Here is a 23,791-nt window from a genome sequence, read left to right on the forward strand (position 1 = left end):
TTTTACCACCCCTTTCTCCTCCACTGTCTTAGACGAAAAGGGGCGGGTGCGCTAGGCTACCTTAGCCCCAAGCTAATCAAAAGCTAGCCGAGCTGTGTTACCTACCAGGTAGAGAAAAAACACATTCAAACGCCGACATTATTGGCCTACAGTAAAAGCCTAGTGTGGCGGTGTGGTCCTTTATGGGCGGACATCTCCCATAAAAGCAAACTGAGACAGCGGTGAGTTGATTTTTTTTTCCCTCCAAAAGCCAGCGCTTTTCAACACAATGTGTGTGTAAGCGAGATAGAGGCAGACATCGAAGCAAACACAACTAGCCATTAGCCACTTGAATTAGCACATTTTCATTCAGCTGCACATCGGCCCATCACAGGAATGCGCTTTCATCGAAAAATAATCATAACAAAAAAAAAAAACAAATCTAAATGACGTTAGACGACGCGATGCTTTCGACCGGAGGCGAAGGCTGCAAAACACAATATGGAGGATGGATGGAACGTTTCTCCTCCGCGTTAGCCGCCGCTTGCAAGCATGGCTTTTGTCGTGCTCCGCGCGGCGGCTGCAGCCAAATATAATGCATAAAAAGCTTTGTTTTAGTTTCCACACATCAATTGCCCGACGTCTTTGCTCCCAAATGCTGCTCCATTATTCTCGTGCAATATTTTTGCTTGAACAGGTGGTTGCAGCTTTTTAGAAACGCATGCACTGATTTTTGCTTTTATTATAATTCAAGACAGTTTGTTTTGCCGCAGGGTAATCTTTTTAGTATGTTTCCTTTTAACACTTCTTAAAATGATCAATTGCAAATACTGTACAGTGGTGCAAATACTGCATCTCAAATCATCTTTCCCCTTTGAAATGAATGGAAATCCCTTTAATCTGTTCAACCCATCACCCAAAAAGAAATAGGCAATGTTTGTTTTTAACAAAGAGAATATATACTTGATAAAACCATACATGCATACCATAAACAAAATGTCTAATCGTCTTTTGCAGATAAATATATTCAAGCCGCAACATGTAATTTGTGTTTTCCTTTTCTTGTTTTTCTTCAACAGTACACTTCAACCTGGAGGGGTGTTAAATCGCTTGAAGCCTCCTTTGTGAAGAATTGTTCTCTCTTTGCAAACCGCTTCTTGTTGTGAAGTAAGTGAATGACAGTCTTGGTACTGAACAAATTACATTTATGTATTTCATTATTATATTGTGTATCTTGTTTGTCTCAGTAAGTGAAACAGATTTTTTACAATGTTCTTTTCTTTCTTATTGCTTTGAGCAGGACCCAGCTGGTCTCCAGGTCTACTTGAAGAGTATGAGCTTGACTACAGAAACCCCCAATGATGGCCCCAGTGTTACAGAAGGTTTGGGCTTTTTTTATTTATTTATCCAAATGTAACAAAAAATGAATGTTTTCAATGACGCACAGCAGTGACTGTTTAAGTCTGGTACACATGCTCCCTCTTGTGGTATGCAAAAATCTGTGCAAGTACGGTTCAGTTGTATTTATTTTTTAAATGTAAACACATTTGCATAGAACGGTACGTTGTTGTCCTCCAGAGAGCAAGCAGCCCACGGTCGAGAAAAAGGACAAAAAGGATGATGTAGCCGAGGAAGAGGAGGAGGAGGAAGAGTATGTGGTGGAGAAGGTCCTGAATCGGCGGGTGGTCAAAGGGAGGGTGGAATATCTCCTCAAGTGGAAAGGATTTTCAGAGTGAGTGCTGTAGAATTTCTTTTTACAAGTTTTATTGTTGTTTTTGATTGCCACTAAATTGCGTTTGTCACGCGCAGGGAAGACAACACGTGGGAGCCAGAGGACAATCTCGACTGTCCTGACCTCATCGCCGAGTTCCTCCAGTCTCAAAAGTCGGCACAGGAGGGCAAACGAAAGGCCTCCACTGATGGAGATGGAGAAGAAAGCAAATCCAAGAGGAAGAAAGATGATGTGAGTTGAAAATGAGGGAGGGGGTCCAACTTGTTTGCAAATGATGTTTTTTTTAAATCTGCATTACCCCCCCCCCCCCCATGTTTACACATAAGTTATCACATGATCTATGTTTTAAAATCTGCATTTTTTTACACTTTCCATAAGACATGGGTGATCACATGATCTTAGTTCTTTTAAAATCTGCAATTTTGACACTTAACATAATGTATTGTGTTTAAGTATTGTGTGTAAGTAAATGTGTGTGTATATGTTCAGATAGATTATATACATTATAGATTTTCTTCTCTCACTGGAGGCTCTTGAATGTATCAAAAATGGAGGTTCACTTTATCAACAAAGTGCTTGGAGTGTTATCGTCCTGAACCTCACGTTGGCGTGTGCATATTTGTTTACACAACCGTATTAGCAGTATATTAGCGGCAACATGCTAACGGTGGAGAGTGGCGATCAAATGAGCGTTTATCCGTCTGAGTCAATTCACATCTCACTTTAATGAAAGATGAGATGCATGCGCAACCCGAACGAGATATTGGATATAACTGATCGATCAAGAGCCGGGAGTGCATTTTTTTTCATCCAACTGATGGAGAGAATGACCCGGCCAGATATCTACAATTATCTTGTCAAGTTTCCCTTCTTACTACAAAGGTGAGTGCTTGTGATTATACAAAAATTTGGAAGGTTACTAGTTTGTGTAATCCGTGTGATCGCTATGCTATCTAAGATGTCTGTTGACATCATTTAATTGTAAACTATACGATCAAGCTTCATCTACAAAATGATTCAGTAATTGATAATGAAGCCACGAGTACACAAGCAATAGTCGCCGTTTGTACTTACCGCCAATGTTCGGAGATCTATGTAAAGCCCTCTTCTGTAGAAAGGATTCCCTGTGACCATTTTTGGTTTGTTTGTTGTCAGACGGAGAAGCTAAGGGGCTTCGCTCGAGGTTTGGACCCGGAGAGAATCATCGGAGCCACCGATTCGACAGGAGAGCTCATGTTCCTCATGAAATGGTTCGTACTCGTATTAGTTATCGGCATAATGAATGTAGTAAAGTCCTGACACATTTGTGACTCGAAACGTTTATTTTGCAATCAATGCTCACACTCCAAAAAAACTTTTCTTTTTCAAGGAAAAACTCTGACGAAGCAGACTTGGTTCCAGCCAAGGAGGCAAACGTCAAGTGTCCGCAGGTGGTCATTTCTTTCTATGAGGAACGGCTTACCTGGCACTCGTACCCCAGCGAAGATGAGAAAAAAGATGATAAAAACTAAAATGTAGTTTTGAACTTGCTTGTACTTTGGGTAACAAGGGAGGGGGGGGGGACAAGAATTTAAGTGGGGTGAAAACGCTTCAGTTAGTCTGATGTGATTTTCTGTGTTTAGAATGTCGTCATCATGCTTGACACCGTATCCATGCAGTGTTAACATTTTCCTATTATGCTTATGTGCCATTTTGCTTCATTTTTATTTTTGCATCTTAGCAATCGTTCTTATGTGATGACTTCGTGCTTGGTGATGTTATTGTTGTTTTTCCTCATGTTTCGCTGTCATTTTTGGACAATAAACTTCACTTTTTGTTACGCCTTCGTCTTAGCTTGGTCATTAAGTGTGTCCTGGCAAAGCAAAATGTGATCGATCTAACTTGTATGTATGATTTTCTAAGTCCTAAATTCCAATTTCTGAATCTAAGGTAAGTCTACTAAAAGTTTTAAACTATTTACTGGAATTTGATACAATTGAAGCACTGACAATGCAACAGGTGGAAATAAAAACATTTTATGAATCCATAAAAACAATCTTGATTGCCAGCAAACATGGAACTACTTCTAAATCAAAAGGTGGCACTGGGGGGGGGGGGGGTTGACACACAAATATTTACAGGACAGACAAAAAAAAGTGCTTAAGTTTTAGCAGGATGCAAGAGTTGGCGACAGTGAGAAGATGCTTTCACAACCATTATTAATCTTCTATGGAACCCCAAACATGGAAAAAAAAAAAGTAAATTGGCCACAGTATAAATAGAACATGGGCACAAAATGCTAAGTTGTGGCCACGAATTAGGAATGAACACAATTTGCATATTAGTGGCTATGAAATACTACAACCACGAGTGAGAGGTGTAACATGCACAAAAAATTTAATTTGTTGTCACAGAGTAGCGATAATGGCCACGCAATACATACACCATCCCTGTTTGACACTTTGATAAGCAATTATTAAATGTGCGCTCCATTTTCATAGCCAGACATGATATTAAACCCGTCCGTGGCCACAACCTAATATTTTATGCCCAAGTTCTACTATGGCCAAAAACTCACCCACCCTAACTTCATCTCATGTTTTGGGGCTCCACTCTTCATTCACCCCCACGTGCTTCATTTCAGTAAAACATCCAGACAAACGAGCTTCCCCGTCACAACACGACATTCCAAACTACAGTAGTTTAACCTCCACCGCCGACACACACACAGTGTTCACACTCACCCAAACTAAGAACAGTCCCTAAGATTTGAGACGGATGCAAGAGGTTGATTTTAAAAACCTCCCGGCACTCCCCCTCGTCCTGATGATTATATTTTGACAACTGAGGGGAAAAAAGGTGCAGACTTGTAATGTAAAGCTAACTTGCGTAGACTACAATAGTGTTTCTTCCGGAATGGTGTAATTTGAGGGTTCACAAATTAGCAGTAGGCTATCCGTGGCAACATGTGCTTTTTTGTAAACTGTTTTATGTTTTAAGTTAGCATTGCATGTCAGCTAGCGACAATCAGTAACCAAACTTAACTGCATTTAATTGAATCTTTTGAGGTGCAGACTCCAATAAGCCAATAACAAGGCGCATTTTAATAATTTGTTCAATTTTGATTTGATATTCCACTATTAGATGACGCATATTTAAAGTTTTAAGCATAGCTAGCTTTGTTAGTTGTTATTGCACCAGATAAACAGCTTTAGTGGGTCACCAAAAATCATATGGCAGACCAAATATGGCCTCTGGAATTTGAGTTTGACGTATTAACAGTCCTAAATATCTACATTGAAATGTTTATTAGGATACTTACTGTATTTTTGATTGGTGGTAAAGTTATGGAGGGGGGGGGTCCTTGAAAAAAAATGTCTCCCTGAACCCAAAAAGCTTGAAAACCCCTGGATTACATACTATGTAGAGTTAATGTCAGCAGAGAGCATCAAGCCAAACATTTTGGAAATGGCGGTACATGTGGATGGAAATCTAGAATAACGTGGATTACACATTGCAAGGCAGCACTACTTCTTCAAACCCTTGGCAGACTTCCTAACCCAAAGATGGTGGAACAGAAGACAAGGCAAAGTCTTCTTTATCACCTTCTTTGCCATCTCAGAAGTCCGGAAAGATGAGTGGACGAGCGAGGAGAGCGAAATAAGGAAAAGCTTTTGACTTCTTGGCTGGAAGCTCGTTGAAACTCCTTCATTGGGAGATTGATGATCTTGTGATGAGGGTCCAGAAGCTCTGGTGGAGGCAGAAGTTTTTTTTAGGTTCTGCTTCTTGGGGGGAGCTGCGGATGCTTGGTGAAAGTGGATCGCAGCTCTTCAGAAGCTTCCTCGCTGACTGATTTATCCTGTGATCGGCCTCCACTAAGCATTCCTTTTTTCCTGCCTTGAAAGTCCACAAGAAGTGGTCAAGCAAAGAGCTAGGTCAAAGAGGAGCAGCAGCTCAAGTTGTCAAGAAGCTTGATGAACTATCTTAGTGGATCTTGATGATCGTGTCATTAGCAGAGTCTTCATGTTCATGGCTTGGCTTTTGTTCCTGGCTCATGCAGGACTCTCCCCTTGAGCTCAGGTGGTGGAGGTGGCAGTTTGAAGTTCTTGAGGAGTTCCGGGTACTTTACGAAAGTGAATCCCAGACCTTCACAACCTCCCTGGCTGACTTTTTGTCCTCAGACCGGGCTTCATAAAGCAACCTCTTAAAAAAAAGTCCTTGCAATCCAATTTCCCGCCTTGGAAATCCGGAAAGATGAGCAGTCAAGGGAAACTACTGAGGAGCAGAATGAAAAAAAAAAAAAAAGGGGCAAACAAACACGGAAAGTCAAGCGCGGGCAGGTTGGCGGGCCTTGCCTCCGTCGCGTGTGCATTAAGTCCCCTAGAAGATGGATGGCCTCACTTCTTCTTGTCCTTTGTCTTCTTGTCCGACCTGGACCGGGTTTGCTCGCTGCGCGGTACCACCAGAACGCTGCCGTCTGCGGCATACTGAAGAGAGTACCGACTGGGTGGGTAGGGCCGGCCCTGCTCATCCCGGACTTGAGCAAAAACCTCCTGGCACAGACTCTGCATTTTCTGCTTCATTTGCCGGATACAACGTAGAAACTCCATCTTTTCCTTGAGTAGCCGAGCTTTGTCACGCCTTAGCTGGTGTACGCCTTCCTCCAGGTTGATGATGGTGTCCAGCTTGCGTTTGCGACAATTCTGCGCAGCCATTTTGTTTTTACCACGCCTGCGGATGTCTCTAACCAAAGCTAACTGCGCTTCGCTCAGCTGGTGTTTGGCCAGAAGCTCGTTGAACTCCTCCACAGGGAGGTTGACTATTTTTTCATTGGAGAAAGGGATCTTCATGGCGCGGGCTCGCCGCTCGTCCCGGCTCGAGTGCTTGTCCATTAGCTCAGATGTTGGAGGAGGAAGCTTGGAGTTCTTGGTGTTCTGCTTCTTGGGGAGCTCCGGGTGTTCGGTGAAAGGGTTCCCAAGTGGGAGGTTGTAGGTATGGTTGTGGTTGATTCCTCCTAACTGGGGGAGGCCGTGGAAGTTGTCCTGAAATGGACAGATAGGATTAAGAGAAGATGGTGAGATAGATGGAAAATAACAAGATAGATACTTAAGTGATTCAAAAGTAAATCTGTCAACCTGGAAGCTCATGCGGCACAGCTTGCTGTATTCGGGCTGGTATCCGCCCACAGCTCCTTCCTCCGAGTCGGATGCGGCAGTGCTGTAGCCCACGGCGCCCTCCTCCGAGAAGGTGGCTGAGGTGGATGAAGATGAGGAGGAGGATGTTTCTGAGCTGCTGGGGGACGCCGGACTGCGGCTGGAGTCCAGGGACAGGCCTGAATCCGAGTCCAGCTCGTCACGCAGCTGCGAGGCCTGAGCTTGGCTGAATCCCTCCTCCATGGCCAGGTCCAGGAGGCTGATCTCATCTAGCATGGATTCCTCCAAAAGCCCGCCAAACGGGTCCGGCGGGATGGGCGTGGAGGTTACGTTGGCACCAGTGGCATTGAGAACGGGGGGCAAAAAGAGTCCAGTGAGGTTGGTTGTCCCAAAAGTGGCATTGATGTGACTGGAGTTGCTGGAGGATCCTCGCATCCCACCGGCCGAGTCCAGATGAGGTGGGAAAACCGTAGGAAACTCCTGGCTGCAGCTGGCTAGCGAGGCTTGGTGGAGACTCACGTCTTGGTGGATGGGTGCCACGGGCGGGACCAGTCCAAAGTCGGTCGCCAATGTCCTACTGATGTCAATGCTGCATCCTGCGCTGCTGTTGTTCACGTCCATGGCCTTTGACACAAATTAGGGACGTATGATTTCAAACCCAGTATGAGTAGGTGGATTGTAGATGTTTTAACTAAGCATCAACAATTTGTGCTTGTGTAGAATAAGAGATCAGCTTTTGCCTACTTGCAGCTCCATGACAGCCATGATATCCTGCCATTGCTGCTCCAGGTCCAGCTGAGGCGCCAGGCCCTGTGACGTGGACGGTGCTTCTGTACCGGGGGTTGCCACTTCGGGCGGTGCTGCTGGGGTGGGGAACTAAGAAAAAAAAAATAGACATGGTTATAAAGTTGTCTTTCACTGTAAAGCCAGCCGCACAGAGGGGGACTACTAACTAATAAGGGATTGCGTTTTTCTGTTATTGCAAGAATTAATTTGGCAATTGTCCAGTTTCATTTCGTTTGGCCGCTCAGTGTAGGTCTGAGCTTTACCTCGGGATCTTCTCCGAAGGGGAAGGTAGCCTCCAGCAGCCTCAAACACTCCTGCAGAGACAGGGAGGTCTGTGAGGCGGCGGCAGGCAGCTGCACACCACGTACACCAAAAAGTAGAATATGAGTGAAAATTTAAGGCCGCTGAAATGACGAAGAACTTAAGATGCCGAAGATCACTCTGGCTGGTACTATTTTCAAAATAATATGACCAACAAACAAAACCTAGGAAGCTATTTAACCTGCTGCGGGATGCTCTCTCCCGTCTCAATGTCCACAGAGCGAAGCGTCTGGAGGTTAACGTCGTTCCTCCAGCTTTCTCGCTGCTGCTCCTCATTGTCCTTGCTCTCTTGGGCCGGGCGAGGCTTGTCCTCCTCGTTGTCCTTCTCCCGTCTGCTGTAGTTAAACACCTCCCTGCCCGCGCCCAGGTCGATGTCCTGTCGCCACAGGATGTCAATCAGGTCGATGTCCTGCAGTACAAGAGTTAGTATGTACTGTAAATGATTTGTGTATTTTCACTCTCACCTTAAGTCATCTCTGGGAGAGACTCCATCTGATTTGAATAGTGATGTGAAAAATTTGATTAATTTCTCAACTACCTCTTTGCTGAGGTCGTCATTGTTGTCCTGCCGCTGGTCACCATCGGACGCCACTGCCCCGAGGCTGCCGTCGGCTACGTTGAGGTTATAGGTGGTCTCGGGTGGCCCCCCTTCGCCTTCTCCAGTCCCCCTCATGGCCGGGGCAGCGTCGAGGTCGTTCACGTCCTCGAGGCCGCCCCCATTGTCCAGGGCTATGCTGGCACCGCCCGTCTGTTCGCTCTCTGCGTCGCGGTGCACCAGCCAGGTATCGAGCTCGGGGCTGGGCACGGAGAAGCGATCCAGCTGGCGCACCCGATTCAGCAAGCGGCGGGTGGCAAAAAACTGGTCTAGGTCCACGCTCTTGGGGTGAATGCCATAGCCGTCCAGCGTGTTGTGCAGGTTGTGGAACTGAGTGGGCGTGTAGGCTGAGCTCGGGCCCAGGATTATCTCCCTCAGGGGTGGCAGCTGGCTACTCAGATAGGTGTCCACGTCCACCCGCACCCCGATCAGACTCAGAAGGATGGTGAACTGAATCAGGCCCTCTGTGAAGTACTTTTTCAGGTAAAGCATTTCTTTACAAAAGGAACAAAAAGGTGAAAGTAAAAATAAAAACGAAATCTGGGCCTTGAACTAAGAAGTACAAGAGGACTTTGGATCTTAAAAATGAGCTAGGGAAAGTCCAGAGGGAAACGTTTTAATCTCTGGGGGGGGCACAAACGTTTCCACTTGTGTGAGAGTCCACGCTCTTTCTTCATATGATTTTCATCTTCCTGGCAAGAGAAACAACCGTCAATGCTCCACGGAGCTCTGAGGAAGCAGCGGACATTGCAGACATCTCTTCAAAGCTCGGCTATATTTGCACATTTTAAGGGCAGGCCGGCAGGACTCAGTCACTCGCCACACCGCAGTCAACTCCCAACAAGGTCGCTGTCATTCTTTCTTTTCAAAATGAATCGAGGAGCGGTTCGAGCATCACCCTACCCCTCCCTTGACGGGACAACTTGCGGTGCGGCTGAAGGTGAACGCTGGCCGAGCAGCAGACAAGGTCCCTCCCTCTCTTCTTCCTCCTGATGGCTACCATTTAGCCTCTTTATATATTTTTTAACCTTCCGAATATGCAACTCACGATGCAAGCAAAACTCGCCATTGTTATAGTCATTGACATGCACGTGTCACAGATTTTTATTCGCCTTTAAAACAAAGTGAGAGGCGTTGTCACCGTATTCGAGATGACAGCGTCAACAATCTCCTTAGCAACAAGTGGTGATTGACGTGAGGGAACAGCCATTCGCCGCAGCCCAAACGCGGAAGCGACACGCCAGTGCAGCCGTAACCATCCAATTAGAAATTAAGTGTGGGCGGGGCTAGCGAAAGACTCAACTTTCATTGGCACTCGCGGCTGTCATTCTGCAGTTAGCCTAGTCGGGCTACTTTTTGCTGTCAAAATATCAAATACCCCTGAAACTACTTGACTGAAAGAGTTATTTGACTGCATAAATATAAATCCACTTACAAATGTTAGTTCTTGATGCACGCGTAATCAAACGTCACGATGTCTTTTGCCCTGATGTACCGGTTCATGCATTTAAAAACATTGCTTAAATACTCACGTCAAGAAGCGTTCTTTTTTTGTCTTAAGTCTCCATGCCACAAAGTCCACGAAACGCCGCAATTACAATCCAGCCTGATCGTGTTGTCCTCGTCCCATTAAGCGCATCCCACCCAGCCTTCCCTCTTTGGATGGCCCAGCATGACTTGCAGAATTGCTAGCTCCGGCTAGCGTTAGCTTAGCTGCGGCGCTTGACACCAAAACACGTTTTCGCACGGCGCATGCGTAGAACATTCTAGTCGCCAGCTTTCATCATCCGAGTGAAATTCCCCTCCACGGATTTATAAATATCATCAGGCCATACGCGTCACGGGGCAGAACTCTCCCCTCTTAAGAAAACCAGCTTCTACTCAGGTTCATATGAGTCATATTTTGCAGTGTTTCTGTTATTGTTTCACTCAGTGATGTCATTCAGTGCAACATGTTACTGCTCTTGTTACTTTATGTCATCATCACCTTCAAACACTGTATTTTCTTTCTTTTTCAATAATAACTAATTTGTTTCATTGTATTTTGTTAGAATTCTGCTTACACCTTCTGAATTCAATTTAATTTAGACACAGCTCTAATGCAGTTAGTCCCAACCATCAATATCCAATTTCAGTAAATTTGGTTATTTACTACAAATTAAGCTTTTTGGTAATCCATCTATACTAGCGGCCTGCAGTGACAGGCAGAAGAAAGTTCAATGAATTAACATCAGTGAAAAAAATTATAAATGTGTGGACAGTTTTGGATACACGTTGGACCTCGGGAGTTTTAGACTAAACAACACACAGGGCAAGACTTTTTAACAAAACTTTTATTTTGTCCTGGTTAAACTTTCTATATGATGACGCCCATCAAGTTGACTGGTCGGTTGTTGTATCGTGTGGAAATGTCACTTTCAATCTGTGAGGAATACATGAAATAGTGAAGCACTTATGAGAAATCTAGAATATTTAAGTACACCCATTTTTAGCAATAAAAATTTTGACAGCGACGCTCCTCAGAATAATGTGATTACCATTTTTTTTAACTCCTGTGTGCGTTCTATCAGCAGGTCGACTCGAGGCTCCAGCCTCGACTGTTCCTCCAAGGCTTCCAGCCTCTTCTCCACCATGCCGATGGCCTTCCTCTCCAGAATGTCAGCCTGATTTATTTTCTGCCTTAGCACCTCTGTAACACGCTCCACATACCTGCAAAAATTAGCGGATTAGCTTTGGAGCTAACATTCATCTGCAGCCCCCTGTGGTACTGCAAAACAAACTGTATATGAAATGTTCCTATTCTGAGCCCAGTTTGTGCAGCGCAGGGACAGCGTACCGCGGCGAGGCCAGGATCATGAAGAGGTGTTGCATCCTGAGCGAAGTGAGCCGGCCCAGCAAGTCCTGAACGTCCGACAGCATGCTGCGAATGCGCTCGCTGCTCTGCATTTGGATGATGTTCGGCGCCGACTGGAACTGACTTATGGCTACCACGTCGCTCTCTTGGCTCATCTCGGAGAGGCGCTGGCTGAGGAATGTTTCCAGCTGCGTGGGAACAGGAACAGGGTGCTGTGACTGTCAACCTCTTGTTCTGCGGCATTTTACCGTGAGATTATCAGGTATGGTGTGAGATCTTACCAATTTAATTTATTTGGTTAGAAATTTGTAATTCAATGTATTTGATTGCTATAAAAAAAACTGTATTATTGTTCCCGACTCAATATTTCTGCAGATACGTTACCTCCATGAGTTCATCAATGAACTGTCCGCGGGACTGAGCGTTCTCCAGAATGTTTAAGGCATCGGTTCCCTTCGCCACGCCCTCGGGACCTACAACGATGTACGTCTTTAAGAACCAAAAATCTTCAAGCAAGTCTAGTTGGTACAATTGGAAGCTCACTCACAGTCTGCGCCCGCTTGTACAATTTCAATCTCAACAGGAGCGACGTCGCCGTCCCCCCAGTCAATCGCATCTCCACCGCCCTGTTGGCAGACAACATCAAGAGATCTCGTGCATACGCAGTTGTTCAATTTTGCCACATTTGATTTTTATTATTGGAAAAAAAAAATTCACAACCATTCTTAATATTTTTTTTTGTGGATCAGACCTCAGAGCTGGGCTCCACACTGATGCCCCAGTCGACGCCGTCCTCAACTGTGATTTCCGAGCTAGGCTCCTGAATGCTGAAGTCACCCCAGTCGATCTAGTGGACAAAAATATGTTCAAGGTAAAAAAAAAAAAAAAAAAAGAAAATTGTATTTGTCGCTGGTAGTATTTTGTTACTTACCGTGTCCTCTGCCGGCGCTTCAACAGGTGTCCCCTCCACATGCGGCCTCTCCACCACCGTGGGAACCTTCCCAGTTCTCCACTCGTAGAAGGAGGCGTTTCCTCTCTTCCGCGCAAAGGTCAACAGAGGAAGAACCGGCTCCGACCTGCCCACAGGTACTCCTCGGCTCAGGAGCAGGAAAGAAAGGGGCTTTTTTTGTTGATATACTCACTCACCACTCGCATACAAAGTTGGTGAAAGCGGTGTACAGTTGGATTTTATCTTCGAGCTTGCTGGCGTCTTCCCCGACTTTGTCAAGAACATCTGGTAGATCTTTGACCAAAGCCTGCAACTCACGAGGAACGTTGTCTCCCTGAAAGTAACCACAAAGTGTTAGGGAGACACTAAACACAATTATGTCTACTCTTAAATGAAGTCACCTTAATGCCGTACTGCTTGCAGGCAGCGTAGTAATGCTCTCGCATGTTAGCGGCCGAGCTCTGGCACTCCACCTCCCGCCGGCTCATGTCCTGCTGGAGCTGCTTGGCTTTGGCCAGCTGCTTTCTTAGAGCCGGACCTTCGTAGCTTACATTGCGAGTCAGCAGGCTGGCCACCTCAGCTGTAAAACAAAAAAAAAAAACAAAAAAAAAAAAAAATCACTTTGCTAACTTCCTGCTCCTTTCCCACCGTTTTTTTTTTTTTTAAATTCTGTGCTCACCTAAATAGATGTTATCAGCCTGGTACAAGTGCAGAATCTCTTGCCAGTCCTGCAAACACACAACCAAAACATCAGGAAAACTTTTGAAGTTATTCCATAACAGTAGCGGCTTTTGGGTCTTCTCACTTTCATTCTCTGCGAAGAATATTTGCCAAAGATGTTCTTGGATGATTGTTCCGTCCCCTTCAGGATCTCCACTATTCTCAAGCAGTGAAAATAGTGAATGTCTGTGTAACATGAACAATTGGGCTGTTATAAAATCTTGTATTTTACATCGTCATTGAAATCACAAATCTTTCTCAGTCAAAATATGTCACACATATGCATCGTGACTTACAGGAGCCTGAGAGGAGCTGTTTGATCTCCTCATTCTCTGGCATGTCTTGCATTGCGGCGTTGATTTTTTCTCTGATACCTTTGACAGCATTCTGCCACTTGAGATTGCAGTGACGCCTATCTATCAGCCAATCTGCAGATATGCATGAATGCATATACACACACGCACATAAACATTATTTTTGCATTGGCAAATGCACAAGTCCAATCTCGTTGCAATTAACATTGCCACAATGAATTTCGGATACACTGATGTACGTATGACAGTGAATGCATCACCGACTACTTTAAAGCATTGCATTTTAACAAAAGTAACTCCGTGTATGGCTTGACAAGAACAAATTATTATTTTCAGCCTTACCTAGAAGTTTGCTGGTCTGAATATCAATTGGTACGTTCTGTATGTTCTGTTAAAGTAAGAAAATAGTTTAGACAGCTCGTATTGAGCTTTAAAACGCTTCGCCAACTGTAATCGAGTTTGTTGTTTTATTTCTCCTACCTCCATTATGACTTGATCTTCTGTTAAAGTCTGTTTTATAGCTTTATTTCATGATTATCTGGAAGCTTTCTCTGCAGAAGTAGTCATCATCCGGTTTTGACACATCATGAGAGAGACGGCCAATTGGAAAAGGCGATGTTACGGTACCGACAGATCCCGCCAATCAGAGCTCATTTGGCTGAAAACGGTCTCTGATTGGTGATTGGCCGAGAATTTATTTTCGTGTGGTCTGCCAATAGAGGGAGACAAATCATCATGGTTTTGTCATTTGGCTCCACTTTAATGGGAATTAATACTGCGTTTATATTATTTTGTGTTTTTCGTCTGAGCTTAGTATTTTACCAAACAAGGATAATTATTTTTGCACTTTTATTCACAACCGAGATGCCATCTTTTTCAGTTTCATTGGTTGGATCCCGTTCAGCATCATCAAGGCTGAAGAAAGAAGTTAACTGGGATTCGAAAAAAAAGTTAAGTGCAATCGTGGTCTGAGTCCAAACATTTGACAAATCAATAAATAACATTCATTGATACTAACTGGCAATTTATTTATTTTTTTGCAGGGAGTCAAGCCTCATTGTCATTGGCGCAACCATGTTGCCATTACGAGTTGGCCCAATGTTGCACGGATGAATCAGGAAAAGCAACCTCTAAATCTTGATTTAGAGAAATATTAAGCTGAAAGGTATCTCCTCTTTTTGCTCACTCAAGTTTTCAGTGGTTCAATTCATTCAATGCATCAATCATTTGAATGTCTGGCAAATTTGCAAAGTGTGCAAAGCCCACACACATTATGCAAATCATGACTGACGCTCTATTCACATTCACTTTTGTGTTTGTGTGTCTGTATGTGTGCAATCCCAGTTGTGAAACAGGAGGAAGACAAGTCAAACACTTTATTCTGAGTCCAAATTCCACATTAGGGCTCGTCTGGCGTTTGAACCTGACAAAGGGAAATTTATGTGCAGTTTTGGAAAGCCTTCAGGAATCTCGACGTGGACCGAAGGAAGGTCTCACTGAGTCACCGTCACCCATGCCTGCACTCAGCTGGGAGGGACCAAGGCGTGTGTGTGTGTGTGTGTGTCAGGGCTGCAGGCTTACAAGGTGGTAGAAGACAAGCGGACAAGAGAGATGCTGCTCACCTGACAGGAAGACCACAAAAGTAGGAGGAAAGAAAATTGAAGCATGGCAGCACACGTCTGACCATCTTCTTCAGCCAGCAAGGTAGGACATGACTGTCTGTGATTGGTTCAAATGTCTCTGTATTGTTTCTCTGTATCTACTGTATGAGTGTTATTGTAACCATGGTAACCAACTTGGATAACTTAAATCAAAAGTTGCAATCACAAAGCCAGCGTGGTGTATCAGTGTAGCCAAGCGACTTGGATCGTCGTCAGCCGGTTAGCGAGTTGAAGAAAAAAGACAAAAAAGGTACGCGCTGTTTTTTTTTTTTTTTTTGTCTGGCTGCTGTGATGTGTTGAGGCATGACAGAACACACACGGTAACTTATTAAAAGTTAACCATAGTTAGGCCTCCCGTAAGTCAACAGTCAAAAGTCCGACGTACCCTGTGGAAATATGCACATTGTTCAAAGTTATTCTCCGGAACAGCTAACCAGGATCACAAAAGATGTATTTGCTTTCGGGGCTCATTATTCCTCTCAATCACTAACAAACAAAAAAATGTGAAAAAAAAAAAATCTTAAGACAATATTAAACATACTATTTATAGCTTCAATGTTAAACAAAAACACACGTGACTTATTTGAGCTTGGCCCACAGCCCTCTTAGCAGCATAAAGAGAAATAAAACATTTACAACTTTCGGAGTCAACACTGCAGATCAAACAATGTGGGACCTTTGTGCCGACAGGTGTGCACGTCCCTGATAAGACCGCCGTACATGTTCGCTATTTGCATAGCTGCTCATATGTAGCAGAGAATGTACACGCACTCTTTCATCGTCAAATACGACGCACAATCCTACGATAACAACTTCCTAAGTGTGGTAATGCAATAGTAGAATGGGAACGATAGATAAGAGCTGCGTAGTGTTGTTACTTCATCCGGAAAGTGTTTGAGTGACATCACATCAGCTCATATGAACACAAGATACTCATTCATTAAATTATTGATTCTATCATCAGTTGAGAGCCAAGTGTCAGGTGACCCTACACACATGAACCCAACATCCTTGCTGTGCGTCCCCCAGGTCTCTCATCCGTCCCGCCGCCATCATGTCTGACCCCAGCTGGTGGAAGCTCAGCTTCTCCCGCAAGAAGAAGTCAGAGTCGAAGGTCCTGTACGAGATCCCGGCGGAGTGCGGCAGCAACACCAAAGACTCCCAGGGGGGCGGCGGGCCCACTCCGGAGGCCACCGAGTTCAGCGCCCGGCTGGAGAAAATCGTGGATAAGTCGGCCACTAAGGGGCGCCATGTCAAGGTTTCCCACTCAGGACGCTTCAAGGAGAAGAAGAAAATCCGGGCCACGCTGGCTGAGAACCCCGACTTGTTTGGCGAGCAGAATTTGGCTGAGTAGAACCCCAAGAAGAAAAATGACAAGTAGCTGAAAGACTCTGGACCAACTTGTGCCGGGCCAACAGAACCAAATGATTTTAATATCCTAATGTTTTATTCTTATTACTCGTGCTACACAATCAATACACAAGTGGAGGAACCAACGCAGAGAAACATCTCCAATTGTTGTACATATCAAACAAGATGGTGTCTGTGGATTTTCTTTTTGTTACATTCAACAAAGACATGTTGATGCTTCTTCTGTCTTTGTGCTTATTTACACATTTTCTTACACAAGTCTGTGTATGCATGTTAGGTCTCTCAAGGATCTCCATCATCCCCCCCCCCCCCCCCTCCCCTCCCTGTAAAATCTTTCAGGACCGCCATTATATTTTTCCTGCATTTGACCTGCCTACCGGGAAAACAAGATGTCTTCATGCAAGCTTCACCCGTTGCTGCCTTCATTGCCACAGTGACGGTAAGCAGACACTTCCCAGGTGGAACTTTACACTGCATGTAGTCATACAAATGATTGGAATACAATTAAGGGATTGTTTTTTAAAATTTATTTCAAACCATAACGACGAAAGTGGCCGGTTTTGTCATTGTATGCAAGGGCCAACATTTTTCAGTACAAAAAATAACATTACACTACAATTTAATACTGCTGTAAAGGCTCGATGTAATTAAATATCCCCTATAAAAATTCTAATTATCTTATTCAGGGTGTACAACTACAGTACAATTTCCCAAATTCACTTTTCAACATTCAACAGCTACAGACACAAAAAAGATTTGACAGTAAATACATTGAAAATGATTTGATAGGATAAATTCTGATCAACATATTTAGTAATAAATGCCAACATTTCCTTTTTAAGGAAGAAACTAGAGTTGAATTACTTTAAAAAAAAAAGAATGAAACTATGTTGCACTTTGTGTTGACGTCTGTGTAATTGGTTTAAATCCGACGATTGTATACAATCTAAAAATATGTCTTTCTATTAAACTGTAACTTTTCGTCTACCATTTGAGGAGCTTTAAAAAAACACACAAGGCAAAACAACAATTTCTGTAGTACTATCAGCATAAACATAACACACCCACACTCCATATTTATTGTAAGTAAACAATTTTCATAAATGACTCTGCACGTAAAGGCTTGCGTCCCTTTTTTTATCACAAGACAAGAAAATGTAAACAATTCGATTTAAGTGAGCATAAAAGTGGTAATTCCTTCACATTTAACAAATCTTTGCAAGAGCTAACAAATGTAATGCCCTAATTTCGCCACAAGACGGCGCCGCTGCTGCTTCTAAAGCGAACTTTCATCACCCACTTAACAACAAAAAAATACATCGCAAATTGTGTACAGTAAATATGTTTATACGATTTTCAGTCATTAAGTGGCCCTCTGAAGGAAAACCACAAATAAGAGCAACTATAAACATTTACTACAAGCAAATTTACAAAGCAACAATCATTCTAAAGTATTTTTCTTCCACAAAATGACTATTTGTGTCAAGTAGTAACCCTTCCCCCCTTGAGTACCCTTTTCCCTTTATAGTAACCAGCACTGTTCACATTGACCTTTTATAAAAAAAAATATTTTCTAAAAGAGCTCATTTTCATCACCATTTGAAATAATCCTCTGATATTTCCTGGACTATAGATCTGAGAGACCCTCTGCATGCTCGCTCAGCTCCATGGTGGCGTAGTCCAGAGGACGCCTAAAAGCAGAAACAGACTTTAAAAATAAAATCCCCAAAAATCCGAACTGGGGTTAATCATTCCTACCGTGAACAAAATAAAGAATACGTACGTTCTTTTGTAGAAATACATGAAAAGAGCCGCGCCAAGCGCGAGTAGCACGAGCACCGCGACGACCAGACCAATCTGTAGACCCAGGCTGGATCCTAGGAAAAATTCAAATATAAAAATGAAACTATCTTTATTCTTCAGGTGGACCAAATGAAGCAACTTGACTGACCTGTGCTGATGTGGCGGTCCGTGACAGGAGCGGTGCAAACATCAGCATGCGAGAGGTTCACAGTGGAGGTCTGGATGATGAGCGCCCTCTGGTGGTCTGAGAAGGCCCGAATGCTTCCCCAAACTCGCAACCAGCCGGACACACAGGAGAAATTGGCCCCTTGAACAGAAAGTAAGCAATTCAAGTCAAAGTTACATGATGATCCATGACAGTTGAGTTTACCTTGGAGTGATAAAGCGGATATTCCGCAGAGACACCTCTGCTCCAGATAATGGGCCACTTGGACCATCCTCCTTCCTAGAATGAAACCACTGCAGTCTGAAATGCAGCACAAAGATCACATATTATTTATAGTTTGTTCATACTTTGCTATATTGTTTCATTCACCTCCTGAGTTTTCCGTCCAGCCTCTGGATGGCGGTCCGAGGCAAATGTCGATGTGACTGGAGAAGTCCAAACTGGGGCAGATGTTAACACTTTGAGGTGTCGACGAAGACGTCGTCCAGGAAGAAGGGCTCCTCACATCGCAGCATGCACAACGGCTGACAGAGACCGCAGCGTTTTTGACAGACCTGGACACAAAGAGACAAAAAGTAATCACATGTTCAAACAAAAATGATGTAATCGTCACTTAACACTCACCTGAGGGCTGGAATAACCTGGCTCCCTCTAGTGGACGTTGAGGAGAGCAGCATCTGGACGTCACTGAACATCAGCTCGTCCCGCCGACTGGAGTTGGTCAGGGCGGTGGCGGCTCTGCACACGCTGAAAAGGTCGTAACACAAGATGACCGTTCCCCGTGCCGGCACATCCACGCCTTCTGGGAAAGTCTGATCTATGCAGAGAAGAAACATATGAGCACGGAGAATCAAGGTACGGAACAATACTGGAGATGTCTGTGCTCACCGGCGTCGGTGACATTCCCGATTGTGTAATACCCATCATGGCTGACAGCTCCGATCAAAGGAAGCGCAACGATCCTGCCGCTGTGTTCCTGGTCCAACAACACCAGTACCAGACCACGCAGATTGATCAACGGGGGCCCGTACAACTCCACAAAGGACCTCTGCTGGCTGTGATTGGTCCAATAGCGGCTGGCCACCTCGTTAATGACCACGCCCTCGGGAGGCGGAGGTGGCCGAGGACAGCTGTTCTCCCTCAGCGGAGTAGGCGGAGCCACCTGTGTGAGTTGAAATAATCGAGTCAGAATTCGCTTGACAGGCAATTTATGTTTTTACAGTATACTTACTGAAAATGCAGACAAGTCATGAGGGTAAAGTCCTCCGCAGCGGCTGAGCGCCTCATCACCAGGAAGAACCTCCGGGTCCTCCAGTAAGGGAAGCTGTCCAGGTGTCAGCGCCTTACTAAGCTCCTGCGCCTCCTGATCCGATCCCATTTTGCGATACACCACGGCATCCAGGAGCCCTTTGGTGGGGATCCCCCTTTGCTGTGACGTCGGCGGACCCAACGGGCTGCGGTACAGCGCCACGGCATCCGGTCCGTTCTGGATGGTGTTGGGAGGTAGGCGGAGAGAAGGTGCCGGCACCAGCCTATCGCTGCCCAGCAGGAAGTATCCCTTGGCGGTGGTGAAGTGCCCACTCAGGCTGATCTCTTTGTAGGGTTTGTTGTTGTGGGCACTGAAAAGCAGAATCCAGATGCCCTGCAGGGACACACGGCGTCCAGAGGGGTGCCACAGTTCCACGTACTCGCCGTCCTCAGCCGCGCCGGGGGTGTCCGTGTTCAGCTCGTTGATCAAGAAGTCACCGGGCCCCCAAGATGGCAGGTGAGGGGACGTATCCGAACCTCCTCCCGGAACTACTTAAACAGGTATTAAAAACAAAATGTTATGCTTCATCGCCCATTGTGGTGCGCCATCTGATTCGTAACCACCAGAGGGCAGTATAACACTTCCACAGAAAATGGCAGGAAATCATTTGTGCCAAAGCTCCTATCCAGATCGTAAATTATTTACATATGCATAACTGCAAGTTGACCCAACACTCACCCAAAGTGTGAGGGCAGATTTTTGGCCAGGGGCACTGGTTGGGTTGCCCCGGGGTTTGCGGAGCCTCCCAAAAGACGCCGGGATCTCTGGTCCACATGGCCATACCACAACGGCTGAGGTAGAAGCCTCCTTCCTTTAAACTGATCCCAAAAATTCAGATATTTTAATAGGCTTTTCATCTTTTTTGTTTGCTCCATTATATGCTCATTTAGCTGAAATAAAAAAAAAAGCTGTTTTGTCGAGTGTGCCACAAAATGATGATAGTGTAGTGTTGCAGCATGACTAAGTACGTATTTAGGACAAAAAAACAGGAAGGCGAAGCTACCGCTAAGAGGAACACTGGTCACAAGATAACCATCAAAATCCCCTTTTCATACAAAAATTGTGTTGCAATTGTAAAAAGTACTTTTTGGTCATTTATGTAACATTGTGTGGAAATTTGCACATTATGCTAATTACTACTTGCCTGTTGCTGAGCTGATACGGCTGCCTGCCGGGGATGAGGGTCTCCGTAAGGTTGGCGCTGGGCTTGTCTCCAGGGCCGGCGAACACAAACGAGTCCAGAGGCTCGATCAGGCTCAGTGAGCCACCTACGGGAAACTCCGAAGTCGTACCGCTGTATATGGCGACTCCCCCGGACTCGTCTCCTAAAAGAAGAAAAAAACGTCACCATTTTGCAATTATAGACACAATTTTAACGTAGTTGGGAAACCTTTTACCTTTCATAAACCTCTTGTCTACAATCATGGAGATGAGTCCGTTCCTGGAGGTGCTCGCGTTCACGTTCAAACTGACGCTGACTCTATCCGTTTTCCCGTTCAGCACCACCAACACAAATGGCCCGGCCTCGGACGGCGACATCAGCTCCACGAAGCCGTCCACCTGACCTCCGCCCAGCTTCAGCTCGGTGATGACGGGCCGGCTCAACGGCACGGCGGACGGCGTGCAGTTGTTCCTCTGGCCCGGGGAGGGAGCGGACACCCTGAAGCCCCAGCGATCTTCAGACAACAAACACCTGAATAGGTAGATGAATTCCACTTTGTCAACTCAATTTTATTTATTTTGCCTTATTAATTTTGCTAGCAAAGGAACTCTGTATAGCACTGTAGTTCAAATATTCCTCTTGAGTACCTCTCTATGGATTCGTCCCCCTCCAGGGCGCTTTCATCCTCGACAAATGCCAGCTCCCCTGGCGTGAGGATATCTGCCAGGACCTCAGCTCCGCCTGTCTTGCGTGTCGTATAAACAATGGCGTCCACCAAACCCATGGAGGTGACGTTCATCTTCTCAACATACCGCGCCGCCGACGTATGATAGAGCACGACGGCGTCATCCGGACCGTTCTGGACGGTGTTGGGAGGCAGGAGGATGGCGGGTTTGGGCAGCATATCCACCGAGCCAACCAGGAAGAAGCCCCTGTCGTCCGTACTGTGGCCATTTAGGTCTAAAACTTTATAAGCCACGTTTCCGTTCCCGTTGTAGAAGACCAGAGTGTATCCGTCTAGGGAAGACCGTTGTCCGCTGGTGTGGTACAACTCCACAAACTCGCTGGTGTCCAGTTTGGGGTTATCGGCGTTGATTTCACTGATGATGAGGCAGGGGTCGCCCCGAATCGGTGCCGCGAGGAGCAGACACAGCAAAGTGAGCACCATCATTATGGAGCACCTTCTGCAAAAACAAATTGTCTTCAGTATTATTTTTTTGGCAAAAAGAGAAGACACTGATGACTAGGCCATACTTTAGAAATTAAATGTCTGCATTGACATATGCTGTGCACATGGTGGAGTGTTAAACACATGGCATGCCGTACTAGTGCATTGTATAAACTGAGATGGAAGCAAAATATTATTAAAAACAAAAAAAGTAGCAAATGTTGAGGTCCAACGTCCACTAGAGTCACTCATCATAAGAGCATGAAAGAGTCCTCTGTGTGTCCGTGTGTGTGCGTGGAATGGTGACACCGGGCATTGCACGTCTTTCGCGTGAGTCATGCATGTCATGTTGCGAAACGGAAAGTTTGCATGCATGAACAACATCTCGAGTAAAGTCGCTTCACCGAGTGGGAAATCAGAAACGCGCCTCCAGACGGAGTTGCGTATCGTGCATAGGAATGACCAATCATTATACGACTCTTATTCCGGTCACGGTTTGGCTGCCGCGCATGCATCTTTGCATCCTAAACCGCACACACGCGTTAAAAATTGAGCGGGTTACCTAGCGTGGGCTCCCGTGTCGCTCTGCGCGTGCCGAGGAAGCTTCTTCACCCCGAAACGTGGAGGAAAAGAACGGCGTTTTTTCTTCTTTTGAAAAAGTTTGCTTTCTGCCCCTTCCGCCGCTCCCTTTATTCACAAAGCAGCACTTTCTCCCCCCCCCCCAGAGTGGGCGGGCGGTCAGACTGTCTAAGGGGGGGCTATGATGATGAGTACGACCACGATGATGATGATGATGATGATGATGCATTCTTCATAAAAAGTTGGGTTGTATTTATTTATGTATATATTTGAAGCAAATAACTTTGATTTGTGACAAACTGTCAAAAACCTGAGGTTAGAATCCGCTGTGAGACATCCAGCAAAGGTGAAGCTGAGAAAATTCAGTTTTATCTATCTATCTATCTATCTATCTATCTATCTATCTATCTATCTATCTATCTATCTATCTATCTATCTATCTATCTATCTATCTATCTATCTATCTATCTATCTATCTATCTATCTATCTATCTATCTATCTATCTATCTATCTATCTATCTATCTATCTATCTATCTATCTATCTATCTATTCATTTATTTATTTATTTGTTTGTTTGTTTGTTTGTTTGTTTGTTTTTGTTTTACATTAAAATGATGAGTTTACACGATTAAAAACACACTGCAGTAAAAGTCAATATGTAAAAAAAATATTTGACACTTTAGGAGGTATGTTGACGTTTTGAATTGCTCTATCGCCATCTAGCGGTTTAAAGCTAAAGTACATGCTTAAACTATAATAAATAAAATTAAACTAAATGACGATTAAATATATTACTCTATATTATTTTATATTATACTATTTTACATTATTCTGTATTATATTATTTTATATTATGTTGTGTTATAACATATATTATATTATTGATATGATATATATTATATGTACAATATATATATATATAATAGTATTTTATTTTATATTATCGTAATATAATATATTATTATACATTAATGTCCACCATTATTTATTTATTTATTTATTTTTATTCATTTATTTATTTTTGTTTTACATTAAAATGATGTATGAGTTTACACGATTGAAAACACACTGCAGTAAAGATTTAAACCGCTAGATGGCGACAGAGCAATTCAAAACCTCCGCCCACCTTCTAAAGTGTCCAATATTTTTTTTACGTATTGACTTTTACAGCAGTGATTTCAATCGTAT

The 23,791-nt window shown here is 44.4% G+C and overlaps 5 protein-coding genes across 10 annotated transcripts; 2 read left to right on the forward strand and 3 right to left on the reverse strand.

Moving 5' to 3' along the window:
- The first annotated feature begins 24 nt into the window (after positions 1 to 24).
- On the forward strand, positions 25 to 3,530 carry cbx1b (chromobox homolog 1b (HP1 beta homolog Drosophila)). The gene is made up of 7 exons (XM_049760181.1): positions 25 to 221; positions 1,059 to 1,146; positions 1,280 to 1,361; positions 1,558 to 1,711; positions 1,789 to 1,942; positions 2,867 to 2,961; positions 3,081 to 3,530. The coding sequence occupies exons 3-7, from the start codon at positions 1,313 to 1,315 to the stop codon at positions 3,220 to 3,222; spliced, it is 594 nt and encodes a 197-aa protein (XP_049616138.1). The 5' UTR covers positions 25 to 221; positions 1,059 to 1,146; positions 1,280 to 1,312; the 3' UTR covers positions 3,223 to 3,530.
- A 180-nt stretch (positions 3,531 to 3,710) lies between these two features.
- On the reverse strand, positions 3,711 to 10,413 carry nfe2l1b (nfe2 like bZIP transcription factor 1b). Of its 4 annotated transcripts, none has more exons than XM_049760173.2 (8): positions 10,078 to 10,413; positions 8,489 to 9,237; positions 8,132 to 8,326; positions 7,893 to 7,982; positions 7,588 to 7,719; positions 6,826 to 7,467; positions 4,589 to 6,732; positions 3,711 to 4,556 (listed from the first exon to the last, which is right to left on the reverse strand). In XM_049760173.2, the coding sequence occupies exons 2-7, from the start codon at positions 9,035 to 9,037 to the stop codon at positions 6,088 to 6,090; spliced, it is 2,253 nt and encodes a 750-aa protein (XP_049616130.1). In that variant the 5' UTR covers positions 9,038 to 9,237; positions 10,078 to 10,413; the 3' UTR covers positions 3,711 to 4,556; positions 4,589 to 6,087. The 4 variants fall into 4 exon arrangements, with proteins under 4 accessions (XP_049616130.1, XP_049616129.1, XP_049616128.1 ...); XM_049760172.2 differs by having other exon boundaries at positions 8,132 to 8,359; positions 8,489 to 9,233; positions 10,078 to 10,412; XM_049760171.2 differs by having other exon boundaries at positions 8,132 to 8,359; positions 10,078 to 10,412.
- A 447-nt stretch (positions 10,414 to 10,860) lies between these two features.
- Positions 10,861 to 14,018, reverse strand: cdk5rap3 (CDK5 regulatory subunit associated protein 3). Its single transcript, XM_049760175.1, has 14 exons — positions 13,863 to 14,018; positions 13,725 to 13,770; positions 13,365 to 13,496; positions 13,154 to 13,254; positions 13,028 to 13,076; positions 12,750 to 12,928; positions 12,546 to 12,682; positions 12,331 to 12,475; positions 12,151 to 12,246; positions 11,947 to 12,025; positions 11,784 to 11,872; positions 11,382 to 11,587; positions 11,083 to 11,254; positions 10,861 to 10,967 (listed from the first exon to the last, which is right to left on the reverse strand). Exons 1-14 carry the CDS (start codon positions 13,866 to 13,868, stop codon positions 10,902 to 10,904), a joined length of 1,503 nt encoding a protein of 500 aa, XP_049616132.1. The 5' UTR covers positions 13,869 to 14,018; the 3' UTR covers positions 10,861 to 10,901.
- On the forward strand, positions 12,359 to 16,633 carry LOC125991782 (proline-rich protein 15-like protein A). Of its 2 annotated transcripts, XM_068649375.1 has the most exons (5): positions 12,359 to 12,485; positions 14,263 to 14,332; positions 14,426 to 14,547; positions 14,727 to 15,086; positions 16,073 to 16,633. In XM_068649375.1, the coding sequence occupies exon 5, from the start codon at positions 16,098 to 16,100 to the stop codon at positions 16,395 to 16,397; it is 300 nt and encodes a 99-aa protein (XP_068505476.1). In that variant the 5' UTR covers positions 12,359 to 12,485; positions 14,263 to 14,332; positions 14,426 to 14,547; positions 14,727 to 15,086; positions 16,073 to 16,097; the 3' UTR covers positions 16,398 to 16,633. The 2 variants fall into 2 exon arrangements, with proteins under 2 accessions (XP_068505476.1, XP_049616141.1); XM_049760184.2 differs by lacking the exons at positions 12,359 to 12,485; positions 14,263 to 14,332; positions 14,426 to 14,547; positions 14,727 to 15,086 and adding an exon at positions 15,115 to 15,293.
- A 293-nt stretch (positions 16,634 to 16,926) lies between these two features.
- On the reverse strand, positions 16,927 to 22,025 carry si:ch211-183d21.1 (uncharacterized). 2 transcript variants are annotated; one of them, XM_049760170.1, is made up of 12 exons: positions 21,502 to 22,025; positions 21,090 to 21,385; positions 20,837 to 21,017; positions 20,371 to 20,510; positions 19,615 to 20,180; positions 19,272 to 19,545; positions 19,008 to 19,200; positions 18,753 to 18,937; positions 18,588 to 18,683; positions 18,366 to 18,524; positions 18,198 to 18,291; positions 16,927 to 18,105 (listed from the first exon to the last, which is right to left on the reverse strand). In XM_049760170.1, the coding sequence occupies exons 1-12, from the start codon at positions 22,023 to 22,025 to the stop codon at positions 18,042 to 18,044; spliced, it is 2,772 nt and encodes a 923-aa protein (XP_049616127.1). In that variant the 3' UTR covers positions 16,927 to 18,041. The 2 variants fall into 2 exon arrangements, with proteins under 2 accessions (XP_049616127.1, XP_049616125.1); XM_049760168.1 differs by having other exon boundaries at positions 19,615 to 20,183.
- Between the last annotated feature and the right edge of the window lie 1,766 nt (positions 22,026 to 23,791).

The sequence above is a fragment of the Syngnathus scovelli genome, chromosome 21 (assembly GCF_024217435.2).
Source record: "Syngnathus scovelli strain Florida chromosome 21, RoL_Ssco_1.2, whole genome shotgun sequence".
In the NCBI taxonomy this organism is placed as follows: Eukaryota; Metazoa; Chordata; class Actinopteri; order Syngnathiformes; family Syngnathidae; genus Syngnathus; species Syngnathus scovelli.